We start from the raw sequence: 26,246 nt of genomic DNA, 5'->3' as shown, positions 1-26,246 counted from the left end.
TTCCCTATGGGGTTACATTGAGTTAGTTTCATTTTCACATTGTACTGGCACCACTAGAGTCTTGCATTTAAATAGTCTCATTTCATTTTGATATCATGACGTCACCCCCACAGAGGTGCACTGAGACTGTCTGGAGAATTTAGTGCTAATGGCAAGGCAGAGTGAAGCAGCACTTCTTAAGCTAGCCAGGTGGCTAGATGCATTGCTGTGCTCTACAGTAAGTCAGCTTCAGCTTCTGAGACCAGCCTTGTTCTCTGTACTGATGTGGTTTTATAACAGCTGAGCCTAGTTCACTCTGATACAAATGGGACATAAGGTCTCTGGGAAAGTTTGTCGTGTTGGTCAGCAGTAGCTGGGGAAAGGACACAAACAAGGCTGATTCCCTTCCATTAGCGTTGTGCCATGGCTGTAGCGTAGCCAGTATGCTGTAGCATAGCCAGTGGAGACTTCTGTATGGTGTCCATACTGATGATTGTAGCTACCAGCTGGAAAATCCCATGGGGCAGCAGGGAGGGGTGAGCCCACTCCTCAGGTGCCGCAGGATATGGGTGGCTCTATGTAGCAATCAGAAAAACCAACATGATGGAAAAGGTATTACAAAAGAGGTGGAAGGACTGGCACAATAGCAACATGCTACAAAGGAAGGGAAGTAGATCGCTCACCTGTATCAGAAGGTTCTGGATTCACAGGGAAAACTTCCACCAAGGAGGGATCTCCAGTAAGAGATCCTTCCTCAGTGGCAGTCAGCCATTAAATGAGGCCTAAAAATGAATTGCCTTCACCTGTGCTCCCAGGGCTGACTGGGTCATTCCTCCAGGTGTTCAATCAGTGGTTCAGGCTGTGACTCAGCAGTTCCCATACACTCTAACCTGGCACCTGACTGTTCTGGAGCCAAGAACAACTGGACATTAATACACAGATGCCACCAGAGTCCTCCCACAAATGTGCACCCACATATCCACTGCAGTGCTTCCAATACCTTGGAATGCCATCATAACACAAAGCCCTTCCAGCAGTAAATGTCAGCATCCTAGTAGCAATCTCGGTGCTTCTGTCTGCATTTTATAAACGACTCGCAAGTGGTGTCCTGCCTCATGAGGTTTGTGCTGTTCTCCCTCTCCCAGCTCAACATAAGCCACTTAGGGAAGGAAGGACCTAAGTTTTAGCTCTAACTAGTTAGCATCTTAAGCAAGGACACAGCTCTGTGACTTTGCCCTTCACCAGGGCACTTGCTCCAGCAAGGATTTTGACTTCACATGGGCAACAGAGCTGATACTTCAGGTCAATGCACTTTTTAAAATTTATTTATAGAGTTGTCATTAAATAAGTCTAACACAGTCATACAATATGTATGGTAAGATTAGACACATGACTGCATCCAAAGCAAATAAAGAGATTCCCACTTCTCAGTGGAACATTCATTTAGCAGGGAAACCTTAGCTTTAATGTGTGTTTTTCTTCCTACTACTGTAAGATTTCCAGGGACAAATTAAATCAGGCTGTTTGACTTTCAGGATGAATTCTTTGTGGTTAGTGCCTTTCCTTTCTTTTGATTATTTTGTTTAAAAACAAATGAGCTCTGCAGCTGCTGATCTTGAGGGTTAGTGGCTCTTTTAAATTCTTTTCTCCCAAAGCAGTGAGGCTACTTACTGCAAACCTACAAAAGCAATTCTGTGAAGCTACTGGTTTCAGCCATTTTCAGAACGATGCAGGAATAAAACTATTTGTTAGAGCTACCTCTGGGATCCAGTGCCTATATGCATTTGTCAAAGGATGCAGTATTGAATGCTTTGTTTTCCAAACACTAGGCCAAGATAAATTATACCTGGGTGTTGAGACTTCCCCATATAAATCAGTGGCATATCAATAACTGGATTCAGCTTCCCCCTGAAATTTTCAAGTGAATTTATTAGGATCCTTGTGGGAAATATTAGGTTTCATTTCATGGACTGCTGCAAGGGATGTTGTCAGTGGATCCTGCTTTTTAATGTGGTCAGTAGAAAAATGGGAAAGTAAGTATAAGAAGGCACAAACTAAAAGGGATGGAATGATGCTTTGGAACAGGTCTTAATGATTGATAAAGCAGCGAGGACATTCAGGTTCCCATGTAGAACTGATGTAGGTGCTTTAGGGTTAGAGATGAAGAAATGAGCACTCTTTAAAGATCAGATGAGACTTGGAAATTGAAGTGGGGAAGGAGGACAGTGTATGGAACTGAGTGTTTATCATACTAGTTTGACTTGAGAGGCTTGGGGCCAAGTCTACTCTTAAGTCTTAAATAATAATTAGTTCAGTGCTTTAATTCCAGTCTTCTCTTTTCACATCAGACACAAGTGCCGTTCTGAAATCCATTTTTATAGTTGACATTTTATATTGATTTTAAAGTACTTCTGCTAACGTATAAGGTCCTCAGTAGTGTTTTCATGGACTGTGTCTCGAGGCTGGCTCTTCACTTACGCTCTCCAAAGAGAATCTGCTAGTTTGCTGTGACATTCATCTTCATCACAACCTGGAAACTATTAAGGCTTTATGCCCCATGGCTTTAAAGCAGCCATTCTCCTTGTAGACAGAACGCTGAACCTTCCTTATTTTCTCTTTAGAAGTTCTACAGTGGCTGAGATTTTATCAGGAATTTAAACACAGGTAGGTACACAAGTACCAGGTAGCTATCTACAGGAGGAAGTGTTAGCTACTATCCTTATTTATCTCTTACTCAGAAACTCAAGACACAAAGGAGAATTGAGCTGAACTTATCCTTCGTGTATTTTACACATCAACAGCAGGTACCCAGTTGTATAATTTACAAGTTAGCTATAGGCACACAGTTTCTGCACTTGCTTCTGCTGTGGTGAGACACCATATAAAGATGTAATAAGAATGAAGAAGAAGAGTAAAGAAAGGAAATGGAATAAAACTGGATGTAATCCAGAAGGCAGAAGTAGTGATGATAGGTACTAGTGGAAAAAGAAGTGAGGTGGAACGGAAGAAATGGAGAACTTGAACAAAGACTGACAGTGTGACAGACTAAGATGTATACTGCACTGTGGATAAGCCATCCAGTAACCAAACAGCACAATGGAAAATAAAAATAAAAAAGTCATCTTATGAACTGAGTTCAATTCTTCTCCTCTGGGGACTATCCAGAGAGTGGATGACCAAGTAGTTCAGATGTCAGGGACTGTACCTGAGAGTCCTAGGATAATTTAATTGATTTGTCACAGACTCCGTACATAACTCAAAAAAATATTCTTTTAGTTGTTCTCCAGTCCAGCAGTAGTGAAATGATATAATTGCCTCTTTGCCTACCAAGAACATGAAAATGCGTGTGTTACAACTGCAGAGCTGACTGATGATGACAAGGACCAAAGTGCATTTGGTGATATTACGGTATTAATCTTTTACTATTTGAACGTAACTTTTTGTTCTTGTTGATCAAAACATGAGAAGGTAGTACTGTGGAAGGAAGTTGCTGGGATGCTTAATTTTTAAATAGTGTGATTGGGATCTCCTCTCAAGTCATACTTGAAAAACTTTTTCCATCAGTTCCATGCAAATGTTCAGACTGGACCCACTAATTCTTAAATACTGCATCTCACTGTAAGTTAGTATTTTACCTGTAGCTGTCTGTCGTACGATATGGTTTAATGCTAGCCCTCAGTGATTCTACTTTTATCACTCTCAAGGGTGGCTTGTAAGATCATAGAGCCGAATGCAACTAAGGAAAGAGAAATCCTTCTTTTTCTAATACTATGAAATGTTTATCTAGCTGCATGTTTCTACTTTCACAGTAAACATTGTTTTATTCATGCTTATTATAATATTTTTCCCTAGGTAATAACTCATACAATACAGTACATCTTCCTTCTCTTTTGTCCTTAATTATATTTATATTATTTGCTTACTGATGGCAAATACTTTCATAGATGAAAGTAGATGAAAGGAATAGATGAATCAATCATAGAAGAAAATTATGCATTAGCAACAATCTGTATTTTCAAAACTAGGGCAGGCAAGAACTTAATACATTCTGACTACACTTACTGCTGTTACTGTACAAGAAAGTAGCATAGCACTCTGCACTTACCTTTGCTTCCAAAACTCTAAAGAAGAAATAGATCTAGTAGTTTAGTTGGAGAAGGTCAGGCTGGGAGAGGAAAGGATACATAGCCCTTTGCAGGAGTTACCCTACAATCATAGCTATTACTTCAAATACTTTAAGAGTTGCAGCAAAAGCATGGGAAACAAGTGCCAGTAATAGCTATGGAAGTTCGTTCACCAGTCAGATGTGTCAATTCATCTAAAGGACCAGATGTGGCATTTGTGTGACCAGCTTAATATGCTACAGTTCTGAAGCAACAAACTTGGAATAATAAAAGCAGAATGCCCACTGTGAAGATCACTAGTCTGGACCACATGTGGTCCGGTATCACCAGCTATCACTCAAGGTTCCTGTAGTCAGCTGCGAGCAAAACCATGTTCCCACAGAGGAGCTAGCACATTAATTACCTTCTAATTACATGAACAGATTCTTCTGCTGTTGTGCATTTGCTTTTCAAATCTATCATTTCTATTTTATTTTTTAATCTTGACACCTGATGTATTCAAATATTACTCATATAAACACCATTGTTACAGCAATTTTGACCTTAATGGTCAGTAAATGGCCTGTAAGGCTCTCACATGCCTCTGATTTGCTTCATTGTATAAAACGATTAAATACAATCCATTCCATATATTTTTTGTAAGGTAAGATCTGCTTCATTGAGGCCAATACCAAACTCTCTTCATATTTAAGTCCTCACCTGTTTAAAAGGCATGATCCATAAATTCTCAAATGTTCGATTATAGGGATGAATATTGTACCAAAGGTGGTTATCACTTTGATGTTTTGCTGCACTAGAGCACAGCTCAGTAAGCTCTTACTGACTTCAGATCACTTTCCTACTGTTGGTCAATTATCCACTTGCTGGTTAGTAGTATTACATGCAAGAGGAAAGCTCTAGAAACTGGCCAGCTTCAGTTTCTGTGTTTGTCATTTACATGTAGATACACATGAGCATCCAGGCTGCAAAGCAGTCTGGAAATATGTTGTTTTATGTTTTTAAGGCTACATATGTAAATATAGTGTTTCCTGAAGTATCTCTAATGGGATAAAAAAAGTTCTTTCATTTCTCCTTCCCCCTAGTATTACTGTTATTGATTGGTCCTTACTAGTGAATAATAGCTTTCTTAGAGTGGAAACAGATTACAAAGTCAAATCCAAGAGCATTCAGGTCAGATTCTGCTTTCATTGACACCAATATAAATCCAGAGGCACTCAAACGGATTACAGATTTACACTGGTGTAAGCGAAAGCAGAATTTTGCCCTTAGTCTTTAACAACTCATTAGGGATAAATAGCCTTTTAGCTAATGAAAATGTAGCATTTTTGTTAACAGCTTCATAATGATATACACCAAGTGCTGCATTGCCTTGATAATTGGAAAATTTACTTGTCTTTTTCCTTTGGTAAAACATTGATATTACTGTAGTTGTTTCTTAGTAAAATAATTGAGCCATAAAACTCAAACACCCAAAATATGCTCGCAGCATTTAAGGATAAGCAAAACACACCTACAGGCAACAAAGCCCTGCTCAAAACTGGCTGAAATCATAAATATGATAAATAGGATCGTATTAAGTTCCCCAATGACATTTACTTCTGTGCATGTAATTTTTCAAAAACTTTCTGTCCCCAACTGGAATTTTGTTTTGTGTCAGTAAATACCTAGTGGAACTTGAAAAGCAAACCACCATGAAAAGAGTGCAAATATTGAGTCGGATATGGGTTGATTTATTTTTTTTTTTTGTTTATATCAAATGATTAATTTATTCTCCAACCAACGCTTTTTGAATTAGGAGACTTCAGTTAGGACTGGAACTTTCCCTAGAAAGTTTCAGCCTTGCTTTTGAGACAGTTATGCAGTTAGTGGCTTTCCTGATCTCTAGGATATGGCAGATCTCCAGATACGCCCAGATAGACCCATCCTTCAAACAACCCATCTCAGAGACAGAGAAAAACACAGCTGCTCCTGACAAAGCCATTTCTCATGTTCCTCAACTCCTTACCCAGCAAGGAAAGTAAAGGAGTTAAGCGCTACTAGAACCATCTTTGGTCTAGAAGTTTGTCCAAGTTTGTATTGCCTGCCTGGACACGGGAGATGCGAACCAGAGGGGAAGAGATAGGTGCAAGCTGAGGCTTCAAATCAGTATTGAAAAGGGTACAAACAGAAGGTTTGTAGAAAGACTGGATGAAGAAAAGCAGAACAAATGCTTTTTCTGGGGAATAAAACTGACCCTGAAAATAGGAGTTGATGAGAAGGGATGAGGATCAAATCGAGAACTATCAGTATAAAGAGGTAGGTCTACTTACAACAAGTTGGCATGGTGACAAAACAAGTCTGAAGTCAAGTCAGGAGGTCAATCCACAGGTGAGGATCAGGCACACTGTGATGAGGCAGGGCCAGCATTAAACCTGGAAGCCAGTTTATAGAGTGATATCTGGCTCAAGGAACAGCAACGTTAGAAACAAGCATGGCTGTGGTTATATCAGAACCCAGTCCTCCTGCAACACAGCTTAGAAATGAATTGTGTGGCCAAGGTCTGGGCTTAAACAGAACTCCCAATCTCATGGTGTGGGTGGAAGTCCCAGGTGAGGTTGGACAGGGCCATTAAAGCTTGTTAGTGCTCTCAGAGGCCTGACATTCTGGCAGCTGTATGATAAGCTCTCTGCTAGGTAAATTCCACTAGGAAACGCTATATCCGTTCATTGTGGTGTACCATGGTTCAATAATTTTGTAACAGTTTTAGATTGCCAAGTGCTATTCAGAAGTTGTATTTTGATTCCACAAATGATCACAAACAGAGCACAAAACTAGCTAGAGCAAATCACATCGCCTTTATGTTGCTTTGATTTCCCCACTCTTGTCTTTTTTTTTACTTCAGGGTTTGTTGCTTTGGGGATTTGTTCTTGCTGCATATTTGAAGTTTAGTCAGAAATTTTACCTGAAAGTACAATGTGCTCCTCTACTACAAATCATAATTTGATAATACTTTGGAGAAAACTTACTAATATGCTTCTGTAGGGAAAAGAATTTCCTGTTGCTTTGATTAACTGGCTATTCTAATTAACTTCTGTGTGTTTGTTTAGGTCTGAGTAACTGAACTACACATTTACACTGGAATCAAAACCTGTGTGCTTGGCCTTTAGACCAAGTACACTTTGTGCTATTGAGCAATACTTTCTCCAAGTATTTTAGGACTGCAGCAGTTTAATGCAATACATACATCCGTCAGTATGTTCATAGAACTAGGTGAGTGTGCATTAAGTGCCTTAAAAGCATCTTTTAATCAACCACTTAATACTCACCAATGGCAGTAGCACTGATGCTAAAACATTGAGAATGCTTTGCACGTTTTTCTGTGGGTTTTCAGTCTCTGTGAGTTTTGCTTTCCCATTGTTGGTGTATTATTAGGTATGGAGACAGATAATTCAAAGAGCAGAAAAGTGATTTTGTTGTCCATTTCTCAAAATCTGCTTATTAGTTTGAAGTCAAACATTTCTGCTTTCTATTATATTTACAAAAGCAAAAGTAATAAATGTTGACAGTGCTAAACAGCCTCTGGGAAGAAGCAGCCTAGAATTGCTATGCAAACATGCTTTAGAAATTACCTACAGACAATACTGCTGTATTAAAATAATAATCCAAATGAGAGTACTTGCTTGAATACTACTTGTTTTGCTTCTCTTTACACCGAGGAATAATGACAGATCTTGTGCTATTTTGAATGAAAATATCAATTGGGGAGTGGATTTACATAATAAAATTAATAGAGCATGGAAAGCTTTCAGCATCACTTTCTGATTTTCATCTGTGTGTCACAGAAGTTATATTTAAAAAGACAGATGACTGCAAGTTTGTTTAGGAAAACAAATCCACTAGGCTGCCTTGTATGAAATCTTTGCATATGACAGCAGCTGCTGCAACTCACAAAACACTCCTTTTTCTGTTCCTGTAATGAAAACCTCTGATTGTGCAGGGTACAACATATGGGTCGCGTATCATGATTTGCTCACTCATTAACACTCACTAGCCTGCTTCTCTCCATGTAGAGATACTCTTCTTACTTGTGCTCTCTGCAGTGCACCTCCCACAGAAGAGATGGAATCAGACTTCTGTTTTCAGTCCAACACAAATATTAATTTCTTTGTCCTCACTCACAAAGGGAAGATTTTGCAAATGATAATTTACCACCACGCTGATTCGTCCTTTCATGGTTATCAGTGCCTGGCCTTCCTGTTACAGCAGATTAAACCTAGCAGTGTCTTTTTTCCAGCGGTGCAAACCAAGATAACTTCTGGAATGTGATGGAAAAGGGGCTAATGTTAGATCTGAAGGACATTGATCTGGAAATCCTGCTCTCTCATGGATCATTATGGATATGTCACAACTGCAGATTCATTACTTCTTCTCAGAGCTGCAACCATCCAACTTTACAGTGAATGACACTGGTTCTTTTTTCACTGCTTTTGTATATCTTCATACAGAAATCTGTGGCCGTCCATAAAATGGAAAGGAGGTCTGTTTTGTTGATGAACTGCCTAAGCCCTTGCACAGAAAGGCCAAGGGAAGGGTGGTGAGAAGACCAGTTTCAACATCCAAGCAGCTGGTTTGTTACAGACAGACCTCTTCATTTATTCACCCATGCATCACAATCCTTCTGGAAAAAGATGTAAAAGTGCTGTCTAGTCCATTAGCCAAAATGTCTTAGGTTCATGTCTGATGCCTGTTTCACACTCTTCTTTCACTGTACTATAATACTGCTGGTTTTGCATTGGTGTTTTGTTGCTGCCTGTGACCTGCCTCTGGCTCTCTACCTGGGAATCTTAGATGAGAATTTTACGCTCCTTTGAAACAGAGCTCCTATAGGTGGCACTCAGTTCACTGTCTGCTTTATGAATCCCGTTTTAAGGTTCATTTTGAGCTAAGAATGAATGATGAGCAATTTGCTAATTTTAAGGTAGAGACAATATTGCAAATAGCTACTAATAGAAACTTTATAGTACCCTGAAGGTGATGAATCAAGGCAGATTTAAGTTGAAAAACAAAAATCATTTTTTTTCATGCTCTGTGGTAGAAAGTAGAAATGTTTTCCTAAATCCCACTCTCTTACATGATAAACCAGACAGGCAATTTTTTGTTCATTTCCACTAACATCAGTGAAGACCTACTTAATCCTCAAATTTAACTGTTTTGTTTTTCTTACATATAAATTCCATTTCATAACAACAACATTGCTTTCCAGGCAGCTCATTTGAGGATGATTACTCTACATCATAGGTAGTAAAACTCACTTGGTCTCGTTATGCAATTCAAGGTATATGAAGCAGACAATTGCCTGTAAATCTGATGCCTGATGAGTGTTAATGCTTCATTATATTTACTGTTTTCTTTTCATTGCTTCAGGTAGCATGGCAAACTTTTTCCCCAGGAATAAGATTTGCAGGATCTTTCACTTTTTCTTGGCAGAGTGTTCTTCCTAATCTGACAATTAACATGCCTCAGATTTTCCCTATACATTGAAGAGACTATCCTCACCATCACACTCTAGCTAGAAGCTTTATGGTGCTAAAAAAATAATAAAATCTAATTTGTTTATGTGAGAGTATCTTAACAGAAATGTGTGATTTACACTGAATTTCACACACACACACACACAAATCCAGTTAACATCAGGACTTAGGGATGTGCTGAAGTACTTACTTGAAAAGATCAGCAATTTTGCAGTTCTTCATAAATGAGGAGGGTCTTCGTGTAGATCAGCCCCTTATAAGCCAGAGCTGCTCAGCTAAAGGTGTTCGCTGCTCAGCTGGCAGGAATTGAATTTAGATGCTGGGATTAAGACATCCATAGCTGAATATTTTGGCCTTCTTGTTTTCAGTGCTTTTCGGTCACAGTTTTAATTACTGTAATTATTAATACAAAAATTGATTACATGACTACTTCTTCCCTACTACATAGTGATTACCAAGAAGCTCTGCACATCTGTACGTATTTAAAAATGGAAAGATTACCCAATGAAAATCAAAAACATCATAGCATTTATTCCCCTTTAGAGGCTCTACCTCATCCTGTCCTGTTGCAAAAATAAAAATAAGTAATAAGGATATAATGTTGCTGACTTTCTGCAATTCTGAGCATTTACACTAAGGATCTAAACTGACTGAAGCAGGTTCATATGATGATAGACACCCAGAGGTTTTGACATTGGGTGGTCAGGGCCTGCTGTCTCATAAATTCCATCCAGGATGCAGGCACTCGTGCACAGAACACTGTGTTAACTGAGGTATCCCCCAATAATTTCAACTAGTAGTAATCTAGAAAAGAGCTAGGAGAGATTTCTCCAGTCACAGAGTCCTGAGATAGCTTTGGCTAGCTATAAACCCATTCATAAATAGTTTTTTGGTTTTTTTTGCCTCCACTGGAAGTCTTCCAGAACCTTGGTCCTCCCCTGAAGAGAAACCTTCCAATCAGCCCCCTCATTTTGCTGGTAGCTGATTTACACCAACGGTCCGGGGACTGATCTTGTCCTTGCCTTTCTTGCTAAATGCTAATGCTGTGAGGTATTTAGAAAAAGCATCTGTATCACTTCAACCATTTTATAATGCACTTTTGGATCTATCCCACTGATGAGTCTATCCAGCTTGCCTACCTCTTCCCTTCAGCTATGATCTATAGTCACCTGAGTTACCCCTCATCCCTTCTTTTCATCTGCTCCCTACTGGCAGAACTTTTTGTGAGCAGGATCATACAATCTAAACCTCATCTGGTCACTTTCTACCAAAGCTTAAATAATTGAAATGTCAATAACATCCCATTTAAAATCTATTCTACTTAATCTCCCAGAGTGGTGTGTTGGCAGATGGTGAATGTCACACTACTGATGAGCAAAGGACTTGGATAACTATGAGCTTCTAATCAAGAAATTCGTCTAAAATTATATATCTGCGTAAGAAAAGCTGGCACAGAAGGGTGGAATACTCACTAAAAGCAGTTGGGTATAAAGTGATTACTAAAGCAATTCAGGGCATCAGGAACTTTACAGAATATTGGTCTCTGCAATGATTCAGGTCTTATAAGTCTGTCTTATTCTTTGCTGTTGCAATGCTCCCTAAGAGAGGCAGTGATGCAGCATTGCCCTGCAGCTTCATGTTCACTGAGCCAGCTTCAGGAGCAGCAGGGAGACCCAGAACTTATTCCATGCAGGTTGGGCACAGTGCTCTGTTGTCACTGGGCTCTCCCATGGGTATGCACTAGTCCTCTTGATGAACCTTCAAAGTAATGAGTCTTAAAGCCGTGGACATTCCTATCTTTCAGAGTTATTGTTTCATGGTATCTGCAAATTCAGAGGGACACAACAATATCATTTTATGCATTTAGAATATATTTTCAGGATTTTTTTTTTTTTCAAGTTGTAAAAGATTAGAATCCAGCCAGACACTCAGTAATGCTATTTTGGTATTGTGCAGTTTATGTAAGTGATTTGAATAATGACTAGAATAACAGTTTATTCTAACCATTTGAACTGCACATCAGCATGGTAACTGAGAATTTATTAACGTTTAGAGCTTCAACATTGCATTTCAAAGAGGCTTGCAAACAGTAGGTAATTAATACCCTGATGCCACCAATCTGTCTATAAACTTCAGTTTCTATCACAGACCTTGTTTTCTGTGAAGTACAGTTATGATGGCTGAGATCTAAAGCACGGCTTTACAGATCTCAGACTGTTAAACAGAAAACTTTCACTGTGGACTTAGAAGATCTGAGGGAACACACCCAGCCTTCATTCCAGTCATTAGCCTCTGTCTGGCCAGCAAGCAAAGGGATTGCTTCGTAGTAGTTTTTCTGGCTCTAAGCAGTTTCTTCCCTGCTGCTTGGAGAGAGGCAGGCCCCTACAAAACCCAGCATGGGACTGTGGCATTACTGCTTGGAAGCTGAGTGTTCGAAGGCCTGGATATGGATGATGCAAGTTGTTTTTCAGCACATTCCTTTCAGCACCCTGACTATATTCTAAAAAAGGCTGCTGCTTTTTCTACAGCAGGTATTGCTTAGGGCACAGGTATGCCTGCCACAGAGCAGATAGAGCCCTGAGCAACCCCATGTTCCTGCTGCAGGGCTGGAATCAATGCCACAGCCAGACAGCCCTGCTGAGGAGGGTGTGAGTGATGCTAGGGGAACATTGCACCGTGTGGCACAAGTTTAGTAGTATACTCTAGACAACTTTTGGGGTCCAGAGTATGGAGGGAATAAAAAATCTGTTTAAAAAAATGATGTAAAAAGCTCTGCACACGTGATTCCTTAAGGGCAGGTGGAAGTGTTGTTCTTGCAGACTCATGCTTTTTTATTATTATTATTTTTTTTTCTGCTAATGGAACTGCCAATAGGGAATGTATAAATCGTCAGTGAAGTTCTTGATATTGGAGCAAACAATAATTGGTTATTATTTTTTTCCCCAAATATATCTATCCACTTTAGTTCTGCAATGCAGAATGCTACCTTCTTATACAAAGACTTGGAAGATATCGCTAACTTAGTAGGGCTGTCACAGGTGGACAATCAAAATGTTATTTCTTAAACTTTTTGGTAACTATTTTTCATTTTGCTGGGTTTTAGTGTCCTGCACATTTATGCGTTCAGGACAATAGAATTTGACCCCTATGTGTGGTCTGGGAAGAGGGAAGTTGTACTTAGGTGGAAAAATTTCACTCTTGATAAAAGAGCATAAAGACAAAGCACTCAGCCAAAATATTTCATGAAGGATCATTTTGCTCCTCTCCTGTAGCAGGAGACAATTAGAGGAGAACATGATGGGGGGAAAGGAAACAACATAACTGTAGAACTATTGAGCTGAACAACAATATCTTCTCTTGCATTTCAGAGGGAGGATTGGAGAGAAGTTGACATTTTAATATATTCTAAATTACTCTGCAGCATGTTTTCTGATGAATCTAATCTGGCGCCTCTTCCAAATTGATATTTCATCCAAGAATGTTTGGGTAAATATGTTATTAAACTGGTAATTTAGATTTAGCAAGTTTTATATTTCAGTACATCTAAAAGAAAGGCAACCTAATTTCCACAGTTAAAGGAATAGGGCTCATTACTTCCCATGCATAAAGTTAAATTGTTTTACCAGCAAAAACCTGCGTTGATTTTCGTTCCACATCTCAATATTGAATGTTGTTTACACTAAAAAAAGCAAGAGAAAGAGTAGGTGTTGAGAAGGCAGGCAATATGAGAAAAGAGATCTTAGATTGTGGAAGTAAATTTCCTACTTTACTGGTGTGACTGATGGTGGCTCACAGTAGTGGGGCCACTATCTGAAAGCCAGTAAATAACTAGGAAAAATCATTTGTCTCAACTGGTCTTGGTAATTCTCAGTAATTAATGAAACCAACAGCTCTTCAGTTTTCATCTGGAGCTCTTGTGTTTTGGCATTGTTCACTAGACCACTTTGAGAAAAGTGATTGAACAAAAGTAAATTGCATAATTCCTTCCCATCTCTAAACTTCAGATGTCTTTGATGAAGAGAAGAAATACCTCCTCAAAAGTAACTAGAGATCAGTATTCATCACTCATGCACTGCAGTAAGTGATCAGATAACCTTCAGCAAATCACCCATCTTGCAGTCTGTTGGTAGGGGCGCACACTTAGGAGTCTTCAGGAGCCCACTCAAACCTGTGAGCACTCTGTATGGCTGCTGGAAAGTGTAAGGAAATGGGTGATTACTTCTCCTCTTCCTGGTAAATTAGAAGTGTTGATGAATAATACTTGAAGTCATAATGAGTGTTGGAGTCTGTTGCTTTTGACTGAAATCTAAAATAAACTACGTCTGCTGGAATAAGTATTGTCTTACTTTTTTATAAATTGCAAGTTTAGAATTTGTTTATAAACATCTCTTTCCATACGCTGACAAAGATTACATCTAAACAACAATTTGTCACCCTCACAATCTCACCAGCTTGATTTGAAATTATGTTTTGAAGCTAGGACTAAACTCATTCAGACAGTTTCTCTGCATAAACAGTTCTGGCCTCTGCTGCTTATGGGTAGTACCATTGCCTTTCCAATGTCGGTGCTGATGCAAGAAGCAGAAAGCTAAATTACTTGGCACTTGACAAACTATCGTGGTATGATTCTTCAGGACAGCTGCTGAAATGGTCAGGTCAGAAGGGAAGTGGAAATTTTGTTTTGGGTAAATGAGATTTTTTATAGACATTATCTCAGCGTTTTTCATGTGTCAGTCGCCGGCAGCTGAATCTAAGGCGGTAAAAATGGTAGGTTATTTAAGGTCTGATTTAGACTTACCAACACGCTGTTCTCCATAATACTTGTTCATCAGAGGGGATATGATGGCAAAGGGGAAAATATCTTTAAAGAACTGCTGAATTGCTGAAGGAATTAAGATCAATCTGCCTTTCACCAGCTTGAGTTGTTGTCAGTGAAGCTGCCCTTGTTTAGTTATGGAGTAAGCTAAGTTTTTCGAAGGCCTACCCATTGACTTGTCTACATCGGGTGGAAGGAGGGATTTAATAGGCACTGGCAGAGTGGACTGATGAATTTTGTCTGGCAGTGGTCTTAGCTTGGCACCGTGTAACATCAGGTTTTGTGGATCCAAAGACAAACACATTTACTGTTACAAAGCAATCAGTCATTTAATTACCAACGAAAGGAAACAGAAAGCTCTTCAATGTATCCATAGCACGTTAATCTTTTCTTCTGTCAGTTTGCTGTTGTGTCTTTGAGCCAGACGCATTGCACGTCTCCTTTGTCTAGTGCATACCCTTTATTTATATTGTAGTCCTAACGCTGTTAATCTGTTCAATAATTTATAAGACAGCTGACCTCAACATTAGGTGAGCTATTGAACAAACATCAGGGAGTGTTAAATTCAGTTTAGGTACTGTAGTCTGAAAACGTCTCAGAGTCCACAGGCTCCGCCAAGTGCACAAAATGCATGGAGTAAATAAGCATATCTGTGCTTCTGCACATCCTTGTCTTCAGTCATTACCCAGCTGATAAATATTTAAATCACAGACTTTAGCGGGTGGGCCACTTTTTGTCCTATTGTCTCTTCTTTCACTTCTGTGGCTAAAGGTATAATCTTTGCACATAGGCCCTGTTTAAGTACTCTGTTACTAAGGAAACAAACTTGTCAAGCCTGGACCATGTGGGAATAATGGTGATTTATTTAGAAAAGGAAAGGTTTGTCATTTTAAGCTCACTACTACAAAATTGCTTTTTGATTACCTTCAAGCTTATTGCATTGTCTTGTCACAATAAACTATGGGAACAAGTGGAAAGGTTAATAATTGTGGGCTTTGTTCTTGTCAGTTTTTCTGCAAAAGATCATGCTGGAGACCTGTACCCGTAGCTCAGAGGAACAAATTTCAGTAGAACTGAAGCAGGATCCTGGGCTCTATTTAATTTCCTAGCTGCCTCCAAAGACGGCATGGGTGAGATACACAGATTTGCAGACTGGCTCCAAGGATGGATTCTGTGATACACTGCAAAGGCTAGGCGAGGTTGTTTGCACATGTTTTTTCAGAGAGAAGAAGGACCTTGGTAGGATAGGCAAAGGATCAGGAAATGTATATCCCCTGAGCCCTGTCACTAAGGTTTCCCTGTTTGTTGGAAGCAGGTGTTTTTTTTTTTTTTTAATGTAGTCTATTTAGATTTTGATAATCGGATTGAAAAACAATTCTAAATAACACCAGTGTGCTTTGAGCTATGTCTGAGTGATATGGTCTTTTTTCTCAATAGAAATTGTTATAAAGTAAAGAACTTTCTCCTCTAGAAAGTGGATCACCTTGTTGCCCTGGATTGTGTTCACCAGGAAATACTGTTCTGCTGTGAGCTGCCTAAAGTGTTCGAGTATTTGATGAAGAATAGAGAGAGAGATTCACATTTTTGCTCAGTTTGTGAGTAATTTAAGGAACCTTTGGCACTGACAAATCACTCTGAACACTTCTGTGTTTCCAGAATATGACAAACATCTAGCACGGTGGAGAATTTTTGGAGTGGAAATGTGTTAGAGCACAATTGTTTTCATGATTTGGAGTAGTGAATGAAAACAATACATCATTTTGAAAATGAAAAGGCTTTGGGTTGGCTTTTCTTACTATGAAGTGATGAATCCTTTCGGAATTTTTATTGAAGAGATTTTAAGAATATTTGAAATCTAAATCCTTCACAGGACTGAAGGGAGATTAATTTTTATATGCAATTCACATTTTGACTTTTTATTCTTATCTGGATTGACAAAACAAAATAATCTTGAAGCACATCCCAGTTGAGGAAAAATATTTCCTATATACTTCTTGGAGATCTTGCCACAGTGTCTCAGTAACAGCAGGCTTCCCTGCTTTCCAGAAACCCCTGAGGACTGATGGAAAGAGGGAAGAAAAAAAGCCTTGTTAATGTCTATTCACAGTCTTTTCCCATGTGAGACTACTTGCCTCACATTTTGCTAGAAAATGAATAATACAGTAGTAAAGGATGCAGCATAAAGTATTTATGGCAAATTAAAACTCATCTCCAGGACAATTTAGATAATAGGAACACGGACCACACCTGTTCTGTTCTTCACAAGCAAAACTTTTGAGGAATTATTTATCAGCGTAAGTTATTTTTGTTAGCTGGAAATATGAATAAAAAATAAATTAGTCGTTACATAATGGGAGTTATATGTTGTAATTATGAGCAATTCAGTATTATTTGCTATATTAAAGTCAGGTTGGATAGCACTTACAGTTAATGGATGAGTTCCTGCCACTGTACTGCAGAATCTATATTGAGACATCGTATTGAAGCTATGTAATTGAAAGCACTGAAATTTGGTCAGTAGATTTTCTGCAGTAGCAATGTCAGACAGTAGCATATCTTTATTTGTAATTTGGGAATGAGTAAAAATATTGTAGGAAGTTCTGCAGCCCTTCTTCAGTTTCTGTTCTGGATCCAGGTTCCTAAAAAGGACTTCAGAAACATGAGAATTTAACTCAAGCCTTTGAATTTTTATGTCTCTGTTCTGACACTAGGCTCCAGATTAAAGCCCATGAGTGATGAGCTTTTTTCCCACTTGGTGGGAGCTGCTGTTCTGAAAAGTAGGACTAGATGAATGATTGAATTTTCAAGTTTTTCCTTAAGAGAAGAAATGTAAAATGAATTTAATCCATTGTCAAGTTAGCCAAATGATTTGCATTTTTAAAATTAAACATAGATAAATATGTTCTTGAAAATTCAGTTTTAAAATGAGAAGTCATTTTGAGGGGAATGATTATATGATCTAAGATTTATTCCTGGAGCTGTGTGTATACAATGTCCCCGTGTTATGAGAAGAATAGAGTCAAAAAGGATGTGAGGGGTTTGTGGAATGAGCCTACAGCTCCTCTTGCCTCACACCATGCCTGCACACTGATAAATTTTTTAATTTTCATATTTGTAAGGTATGGTTGACAGCTGATCACAATAGTAAGCGACTGTCATATTATCAAAGCTCTCCAAGCACTGCAGCCTTTATCTCTGGTTGTGCACTTCCATTGCTAACAAGAATCAGTTTCTTAGCTCTAGCACATGCTCTTTTCCAAAGGTTTCTTTTCTACACATACAGGGAGAAAATGTTATCTTCCTTCAAGAAGTGGCTAAAATAATCCTCTTGGGAATGGGAAGCTGCCTTCAGAAATGTTGCTGTCATGAGAAGATTTTTCTGTGGTGTTTCTCCTTCACTTCTGGAGATAATACCTCCTTTCCATTTTTTTTTTTTTTCCTGTCTCCAAGGATGTATGTCTGACTCTGTTTCATAGCCATGGGCAAACAATGAAATCACTCTTTTTCAGACTTCTGGTTTGGCCTGGATGTGCGAATGCGTGAGCATTCTATTCTAAACAAAGAGCTTTAGGTGGAAGCCCTGGAAAAAAAGAGCCTTTTCCTCTCAAAAACATCGTCCTTCATTTGCTGGCCCCACACTCAATCTAGGCATGACAGCACTTTCCAGAGAGGAGTCTCCAGCCTTTGGCCATGCTTCCAGCCTGGGAAGAACTGCTCAGCTGTGAAATGGGCTTCCACTTAAGATGAATTCTAAGCAAAAGGAACTGTAGGTTTGTTGAATGGATACCAGGGGATGATTAAGTAACTTGGTTTTGTTTGTGATTTTGTTCAATCTAAACATTTTGTGTGTATTCTTGTTATGGCATATAGATGTTAAAGGCAGTTGTGGCAGTCATGTCTCAACCTTGTAACTATGCTTTAAAATGCACTGACAGAAGCAATAAGAAATGAAAAAAAAAGATTTCACTGTCAGGCTTATGAGACACAGAAGCAGTCAGCTATCAGTCTGTCTGTCCTTCAGTCTGCCCTGCCAATACTTGCCCAAATATCTCTTCCCAAGAGATGAGCACAGCACGCTGCCTTGCTTGTTGCTGGAAGCAGAGACAGAGCCACAGAAGCATGGTGAGGACAGTTGCCCTCAGAAAGTCACCGAAGCAGAGATTCTTAAATAGTTTATACATCTTCACCAAAAAATACTTTGTGCCTTGTAACAAGTGTAGTGCCTACCAGTATTTAAAAAACAGAGCACATTGCAATAAAAGAACACAATAAAAAGGATGAATGCCACTTGTGTTAATGGAGGAAGAAACCCCTCTTTTCAGTCTTTATTTTGTGACACTGCAACTGATTTATTCACTCAGTGGTGTGGGACTGGCATTGCTTCTGGATTTGCCCCTGTTGCCTATGGCTCCCACTGCTCTAATCTCTTCAGGTTACTTTGCAGCTTGATTAGGTCCTGCTGTGTGTGTGTTATACCTCCTCAGTAGAGCTGCCACCCGTACATTTGATCGCAGTTGAATTCCAGCTGGAAGAAACACCCAACAAAGTCGTGTCATGTAGGGAACAGAGTTGTTTGGGTCCCTGTTGCTATAGCTACAATGTCTGAAAAGCCTTGGGAAACCCTGGCTGGAGTTTAGTAGGATGTGACATTGCTTAAAAACTACTTCATTGTGAAGATGAAAGCAGACCTGTGAACCCCTCGTGATCCCATCAGACTTCGTCTGAGAGCAACTGCTGAAAGGGACAAGTGTCCATATCTGAGAATTCTATGTGTTTCACGTATGTCATTTACATTTTTATGTTGAATTCATTATGCAGTAAAGAGTAGAAAGGCAGCATTTTCTACTGATATTTTTCTGTCTCATCTTCAATAGGATCTCTTGAATGTGGGACCAGGGACATGCTGTTCTCCAGCTTGTCATCGTCTTCATTCACCTTTTTGAATTTCCTTCTAAAGACTAACGTGGAAAGAAATAGACAGCTATGTAGAGTGACTCATTCCATTCGTTTTAAGACGGTGTACTGATTTAGGGGGTGGCCTATCCTTTCCTCACGGAGTACAGTGAGAACTCAATTTAGACTTGACACCTTGCTGAAATTCGACTGAAAATATTAGGTCAGATAAATCCCACTAAGTGCCCATGCTTCCTCACCCTGTCAGCAGCTCCATCTTCAGGGCCGAATCCTGCACTCTGCTGCTCATGGCATGGCTTGCTCAGAGGGGTGGTGTGTGGCTTTAGCAGCCTGCTTCTTAGTTTCCTCTCTAACGGCAATAATACCATTTGCACTCAAGCAGTTCAGTTTAAAGAGTCAAGGATTAGTTTTATTTTCTTCCACATAATGGGAAATTTAAGTTCCTTGTTCATGCATTACAGCTCTGCGCTTGAACTCTGTACTACTTTAGAAGCTGATGCAACGTTACACTGCAAATAAAGTCACAGGAAACATACAGTAGTAGAAGAATATAGTTGGAAGGGACCATGAAAGCTGTTTTTCCTGTTCCAAGAAAATTCTATACCTAGAATTATGCAGATGCTATCAGCCAAGCAAGAAGTTAGAATACTATCACTTCGCAGGGTCTCAAATACTGCAGTTGTACAAAAGCATTGTGACTGAATACCCAGGGGAGTCTGGCTGGGAACTCAGACATATTGGCTCCACATGTCTATAGCTCACCTTCCTCTTTAAAAACGTATGTTTTCTTTCCAAGTTTTTCCGATTTCCAGAACCGTAAATTACTTTTCAGGCCTTTCTAACGTTATAATTGTTACCTGCAGACGAGAAATGATTTATTGAAGAATAAAAAATTTCATCTTCATGAAGTGAGCCTCTGTAAATAACTTAGGTGTAATTTCCTAAAGGTAGATGGCATCCTTTCAGTTTTTCTCTGCTCAGGTGGCAGTTGGCCCAGCAGAGTGAATAAAAGGGAGGAGATAGGATATCTTGCAAATAAATCCAATTACATTTCTATATGTGAATTGATAGTATTTTATTTACCTAGCCATAATCCAAATTCTAGATAATCAAGGCTTTGGCTTGCTGCACTGTATTCAGTTATTCTCAACAAGTTGTAAGGGAGGCACGCTGTATGCTGGCTTATTTTATAGACCTCTGAAGATAAGACAGAGTAAATAGCAAAAGTTTGCTGTTGCTGAAAGGTACCCTGCTAGGATTGCATGTCCTAGAAAGCACCATTGTAACTGCCATGCCGGGGATACCACAGTACTTTGGGATCACAAAACATAAGGTTCACGTTAGGAAGTCATGTTTGAATGCCAAATTAAATCTACCTTAGGTAAGAGTGTGAACAAGGAGCTGAAACAAGAAACTTTTCTGGCTTTAAAATAATGTGTGCAGTGGGAGGAGGGAGGAGGGCAGGGGCTAGGAGTGTTGGCAAGGCTGGAAATGGATTAGTTCTGATCTTTAGTTCTAAATCATATCTGATAGCCTGAATGGACAGATCATAAAGATCTTAATTTCCAGATGAGTTCATACGATGTCTTTTGTGATGACTCAGCTGATTAACAGGATCGCATAGATTGATACCAATTTGACTGCTAATTCATGTACAGTTTCCCTGAAATTTTAACCCTATTGCTCCTGACAGTCTTCATTTTAATACTTTCTATTTTCAAGAAGCCTTGAAATGGCCTTTATCTCACTTTTCTCCTATCCCCTCACTGTCTCCTTACTTACAATATTAGCTTATTTAAAGCGGTGCCATTTTTCCTTGAAAGTACACAGGGCATTCTTATTTTGAAAATAAGCTCTTCTTACATTACTTTAATGTCTTCCCATTATTTCTCCTTTTCAAGCTCCCAGAAAAGGTCCTTCACTCTTTTATGACAAAGTAGTGAGCATTTCCTATTTTGTAAGCGGAGTCGGCACATAAATAAATAGAGCAGCCTCATTAGTGTGTATTCTCAGCTGTCAGTAATGGCTGACAGTTGCAGCTTTGTATATTATAACCTACTTTATTCAGCAAGGGTGAGTTAGGATGCAAGGGCTATTCCCTGCACTGCTTGAAAAGTGCCAGAACACCTTTAGCTTCCAGCTGGAAGAACCACCAGAGAATAGCAGGAGGAATCTTAGTTTAAACACCTCATTTGAAGGTCAGAACCTCTAACAGTGTAGCAAAAGTACATTGCAGTGTCAGCATTGGTTATGAGCTCAGAGCCTGATGTAGGGCTCAAAACCATGACCTTCTACACCAGAGGCAAGAATGTTACCAGCTGAGCCAATCTGACATTAATTAAACCCTCATTAAAAGTGAGGGCTTTTTTCCTGGTTAGGAATGTGATTTCCACTGCAAGGTTTTATCATGCATATTTTATTACAAATTTTAGCATGTGGACTATAGACCCTGTTGTGATCTCTTGGAACCACTGTACGTGGCATATGTTTCATGCAGATGGGAAAGAGAAAAGAAAGAGTAATATAAATATTCATCCATTCTAGTTTGTAAGATAGGTGGCTATATTATGGCATACGGGAGCAGCTTAAAGGTGAAAGTTTATTGTCTACTACCACATACTGATATGGAGAAATATTCCACGTAATGCTAACAGGGCATGAACATACAAAGTCAGCAAGATTTAAGTTCTTCCACATGTGAGTCCTCAGAATTACCCAGTGTTTGAATATCACTTGGCCACAGGATATGGGAAAACTCACAAGCCCTTTCTGCTTATTCTCAGTTGCATTTCTGAGAAGGCTATTTACTCACAAGCCTGATTTACCTGTAATTTAACAAATATTTTCCTTAAACCAACCAAGACTTAACAGTAAGTAAAAGACAGCATCAAGGCAAAGTTCAATATTAACAGCATCTTCATTTCTATCACTATCTGAGTGATTTATCAGAATTACTGGAACTCATTCCAATCAGGTGCTGCAGGGATTGGCAATGTCTGGCTATCTGGGTAATGTCTAAGAGCTTTCATACCTGGGTTAGCTTTTGTTTTGTTGTTTATTCTGTGTTTAAACTCAAAACCTCATCTAGTTTCCCCACTGGAAAGGACTTGAAACAACATTATAGCCACATTCTGCTTGACATCATTTAGAAGATGATGCACTTTGGTATGAAGCGCTGCCTGACCAAGCACCCTTCCTTCCTGCTTTGGCACTAAGCTACACGTCCCTAAGTTGCAGGACTTTCAAACTTGAAAGCAGGGACCTTGAGCCATATGAATTCCTTCCAGCAGAGGACAGCACTTCTTCCAGCTCTCATCATTGCTTTACTGTCAGCTGGGCATAGGATGTGAAGAAAGCTTGCACACCTGCGATGTGTCCACAGAAAGCACCTACCTTAGCTAACAATGCCCTAAATAAACAACAACAACAACAAACCTTCACCTTATCAAATAATACTCTTTAACAATGCTGACTTCAACAATCTAACTTTCCTTTGTTTGGATATTTTATTCAGATTATCCATCTGAATCACAGCTTTTCCGTTTCAGTTCGACATTTTCCTCCCTTTAAGGATGCACTTTCCTTTCTTCCTTTCTGGCAGGTAACTTAGAGCCAAACCTCTGCTCCTGTCTCTTTTTCTGCGAAGACAAGACTCATCACCTGGGATTTGTTGACCTGCTGAGGAAAGAAGCTGATCTTTCTTCCCAGCTCTGTGGGAATCCCTAATGCCAAGACACACTTCACTGGGAAATCAATATAAATAAAAAGCAGTGAAATGTCTTTGTTGTGAAGCAACCTCTTTGCATCGCTTGTGAGCTCATGCAGAGGGCACATCCCAGTCGCCAGCCTAACTGAGCAAGTAGCAACACCATCGATTCAGAGTCCATCTTACTTCACATCCTCTCCTGCACATCGATTCAGCCTTATTCCCCATCTCAGCTTGTCCCCTATGGTCAATTGATTAATCATCAATATTACTCACCAAAGGCAGCTACAATTAAACAGACATTAGATGACTTCCCCTCACATTTAATAACACTGAGCTCAATCAGACACCTAACAGTGCCTTCCTCAGAAGATTTTAACTGATATCCAGCTGAAATCAAATTCTGTAAATTTGGCAGGGCAATTGATCATTGAGAGGAAGAAGTGCACAAAGATTCAGACTACGGAATTTCCGTACATGAACATGAGTCTGTAGGTCAGGTTTCTGTGCAGAGCAGCATTTTAGTTCTTGGAACTCATTTTTGTTTAATATTGTAATGAGATGTATAATACAATAAGGATATTGATCACATTACACACAGCCTTTGTATTTCATGTTGTTTCTGTATATCATGCTGTCAGCACACACGACAGCAAATATTTTAATCTCAAGAGCCTATGTAACAGTGACTTCAGCTCATAAAGGGATACCTGAGCTAGCTGTAAACTAACTAGTTCTCTCTGATTAGCAAAATGCTCTAGTGGCAAAGGCAGCACCAGCTGCAAACCCTGCTGCAAGGCTGGATGGCTGGGCATCTTGTTAAGCAATGGCTTTGATCATCTTGTACCTTCTTGCTATTGACAGTTCATCTGTGAGTCGCTATAACTGAGATGTGGGTGTATCTGAGATCAATTCAAAGTAAACACCTTATTATATAAAGGAATTAGTTAATATATGGACAGAAAAGTGTTGTATGAAACAGAGGGAGGAGGATGCCCACATGAATGCTTAAAATCTCACAGAGGGGTGGCTGTCTGTCTTCCCCCTGTGGGTACCAACTATGTGAGACAGTCTAGAGGGTGGCATTGACCAGTTCAGCCACAAGCTGACAATGCTCTGGGAAGGGAGGTCCCTGTCTTACATTTGCATAGAAATAAGTACAATATCTCAGGCTTTGACTTTGCATTAATTCATACATAGATAATAAAATGCCACTGAACTTCCACCCTCTGTTCTCTGTTAAATGGAGGTATTTCTTGTTGCCTTTGGCTAGGTGCAAATGGATATGTAAGGTGAAGGCTGTGCAAGATGAGAGCTGTTTTGTTCGCAGAGTGTTTTGAACCCTCTGTCACTTCCACAAGGCTGTTGCAGCTACATGACTCCATGTAAAAGAGTAAACCCACTCATTCTCTGCAGATGCTGAAATCATTCCTGTTTTACCGATGGGAGGGTAGGAATTATCTGTTCAACTCTGTAGTCGACTGATACTAAGTTTTTTGCAAAAACTCGGAGAAATAGAGAGAGAAAAGTATTTTTAGATGTGAAGTGATAAAGCGAATTATCTTTATCACAGCCTGGTGAAAGTTTCTTTTCTTGTACACATTCATCATCCAAGGACTCTTTGTTTTTATGAATTTCCTGCCTGGCAAGTTTTCTATCCACAGATTTCTAAGGGGGTTGAAGCCCTAGAACATATATTTAGTGCCTGCCGACAGGTCCCTAATTATGGCTTGATTAATCACAGCAGTGCCTGCACCTGTCTGTGCAAAACATCTTCATTTTTGCTTTGTGACCCATGCAGGATCCGGGAACACATCTAACAACGGCTGCAGAAACACCCAGCTTTGTTTTCTCCCTTGCTGTTAGTTCTGCTTTTGCTCAGACCAGAACAATTATTTCTGTTTTGAGGGGTGGGAGGGATTCTTCCTTTGCTGATGTTTCTGGAGAGGCTGGAATGCACTTGGAAGCTTTTCTCAGGAATTGAGAAGGGCTAAAACCTGATTGCCTTAAGAGACAGTTTTTGTACACCCTTCCTTCCATAGAAATGAGTTCCCATCAACCCCAATGACATCGATGGGAAAGTTCACAGAATTTCCCCTAGATATGGACAAAATGTCTTTGTCTTTTGAAAACCATTAAGTGCACCAGGAAACCTCATAGGTCTTGAATTGCTGCAGGCTTATAGGGATATGCAGAACTCTGGCTTTGATTGGTTTTCTTTTTTGAGCAAATGCAATGGATTTTTTTTTTCTTCTTGCTTTATCTTGAAAAAGTCCTAGGGAATTGTTAAGGGTAAAGGAGGACATTTTCTATGGTGTAGGACTGGGTAGTTTGCACAGACCTCAGCTCAATGCCTTGAATAAGAGAAGAAATTCATAGGGCACTTGAGGGGAATGTGAGACTTCAAGTCATCTCCCACTGGGAAATACAAAGAACAGAGAATCCAGTGAACTGACTACGTTGGGAAGGGACTCAAAGAAGAGGTTAGAGAATAGTTTTCTGCAGAGAGCCCTTTTCTTATTTTTCAGAGAAAAACTGAAAAACTAGAGACACTTGGAAGGTTTCCAGAGAAAACTGAGAAAGAAATGTCTTTTTATGCCATTGAGATGAAAAGATTCAGCTGAAACAACCCCAAGCAAAGAATGGGAGCAAAACATGTAAGATTTCACCTAAGGCAATCACTTTCCAGTCTGGCAACCGAAGAGTAAACCTGGAGGAAATATACGTGGTGTGGATCAAACCAAAGTAGATCTGATGGTTTTCATCCTGAAATGAAAACCAGGAAGTTAATTAGTACAATACAGAACGTTTTTTTGGTTTTGGGATTGAACTATTTTCTTTTCAGGATCTTGTAAAAATAGCTGAGGAAACGAGAAGTTTCATTGACCACATTGGAGGCACTTCAGAATGTCCTCATTTTTAAGACCCAATCTTTTGTCTGCCTGCTCCAAATGAGGAAGGGATGTAATTCTCCTCACGCTGGCAACCTGCTCTTGGAAGGAATACTTAGTGAGTCTTCTGTTGGCACTAACATTCCCAAGGAAGGTGCTGGAGCCCTTCTTTAGGCTGAGATGTACTCTGGATATTTCCCTTCCCCTTTTCCACACAATAATGCCGTGACAGAACACTTGTGTTTAAACACGAATTCAGATTTAAACTGAATTATATGGAACACCTGCAGCTCTACCACTACGAAA

At 39.5% G+C, this 26,246-nt stretch overlaps 1 protein-coding gene across 1 annotated transcript in view; it reads left to right on the top strand.

The window, feature by feature from the left end:
• The window catches only part of OMA1 (OMA1 zinc metallopeptidase), a 53,467-nt gene extending 30,499 nt beyond the window's left edge, over positions 1-22,968 (top strand). Inside the window, exon 9 of the mRNA XM_021405312.1 lies at positions 22,945-22,968. Within this exon, the coding sequence (XP_021260987.1) occupies positions 22,945-22,953 (9 nt within the window). The 3' untranslated portion in view covers positions 22,954-22,968. The remainder of the gene's footprint in view (positions 1-22,944) is intronic.

The sequence above is a fragment of the Numida meleagris genome, chromosome 7 (genome assembly GCF_002078875.1).
Source record: "Numida meleagris isolate 19003 breed g44 Domestic line chromosome 7, NumMel1.0, whole genome shotgun sequence".
Classification (NCBI taxonomy): Eukaryota; Metazoa; Chordata; class Aves; order Galliformes; family Numididae; genus Numida; species Numida meleagris.
This window is presented reverse-complemented; position numbering and strand designations above follow the sequence as displayed.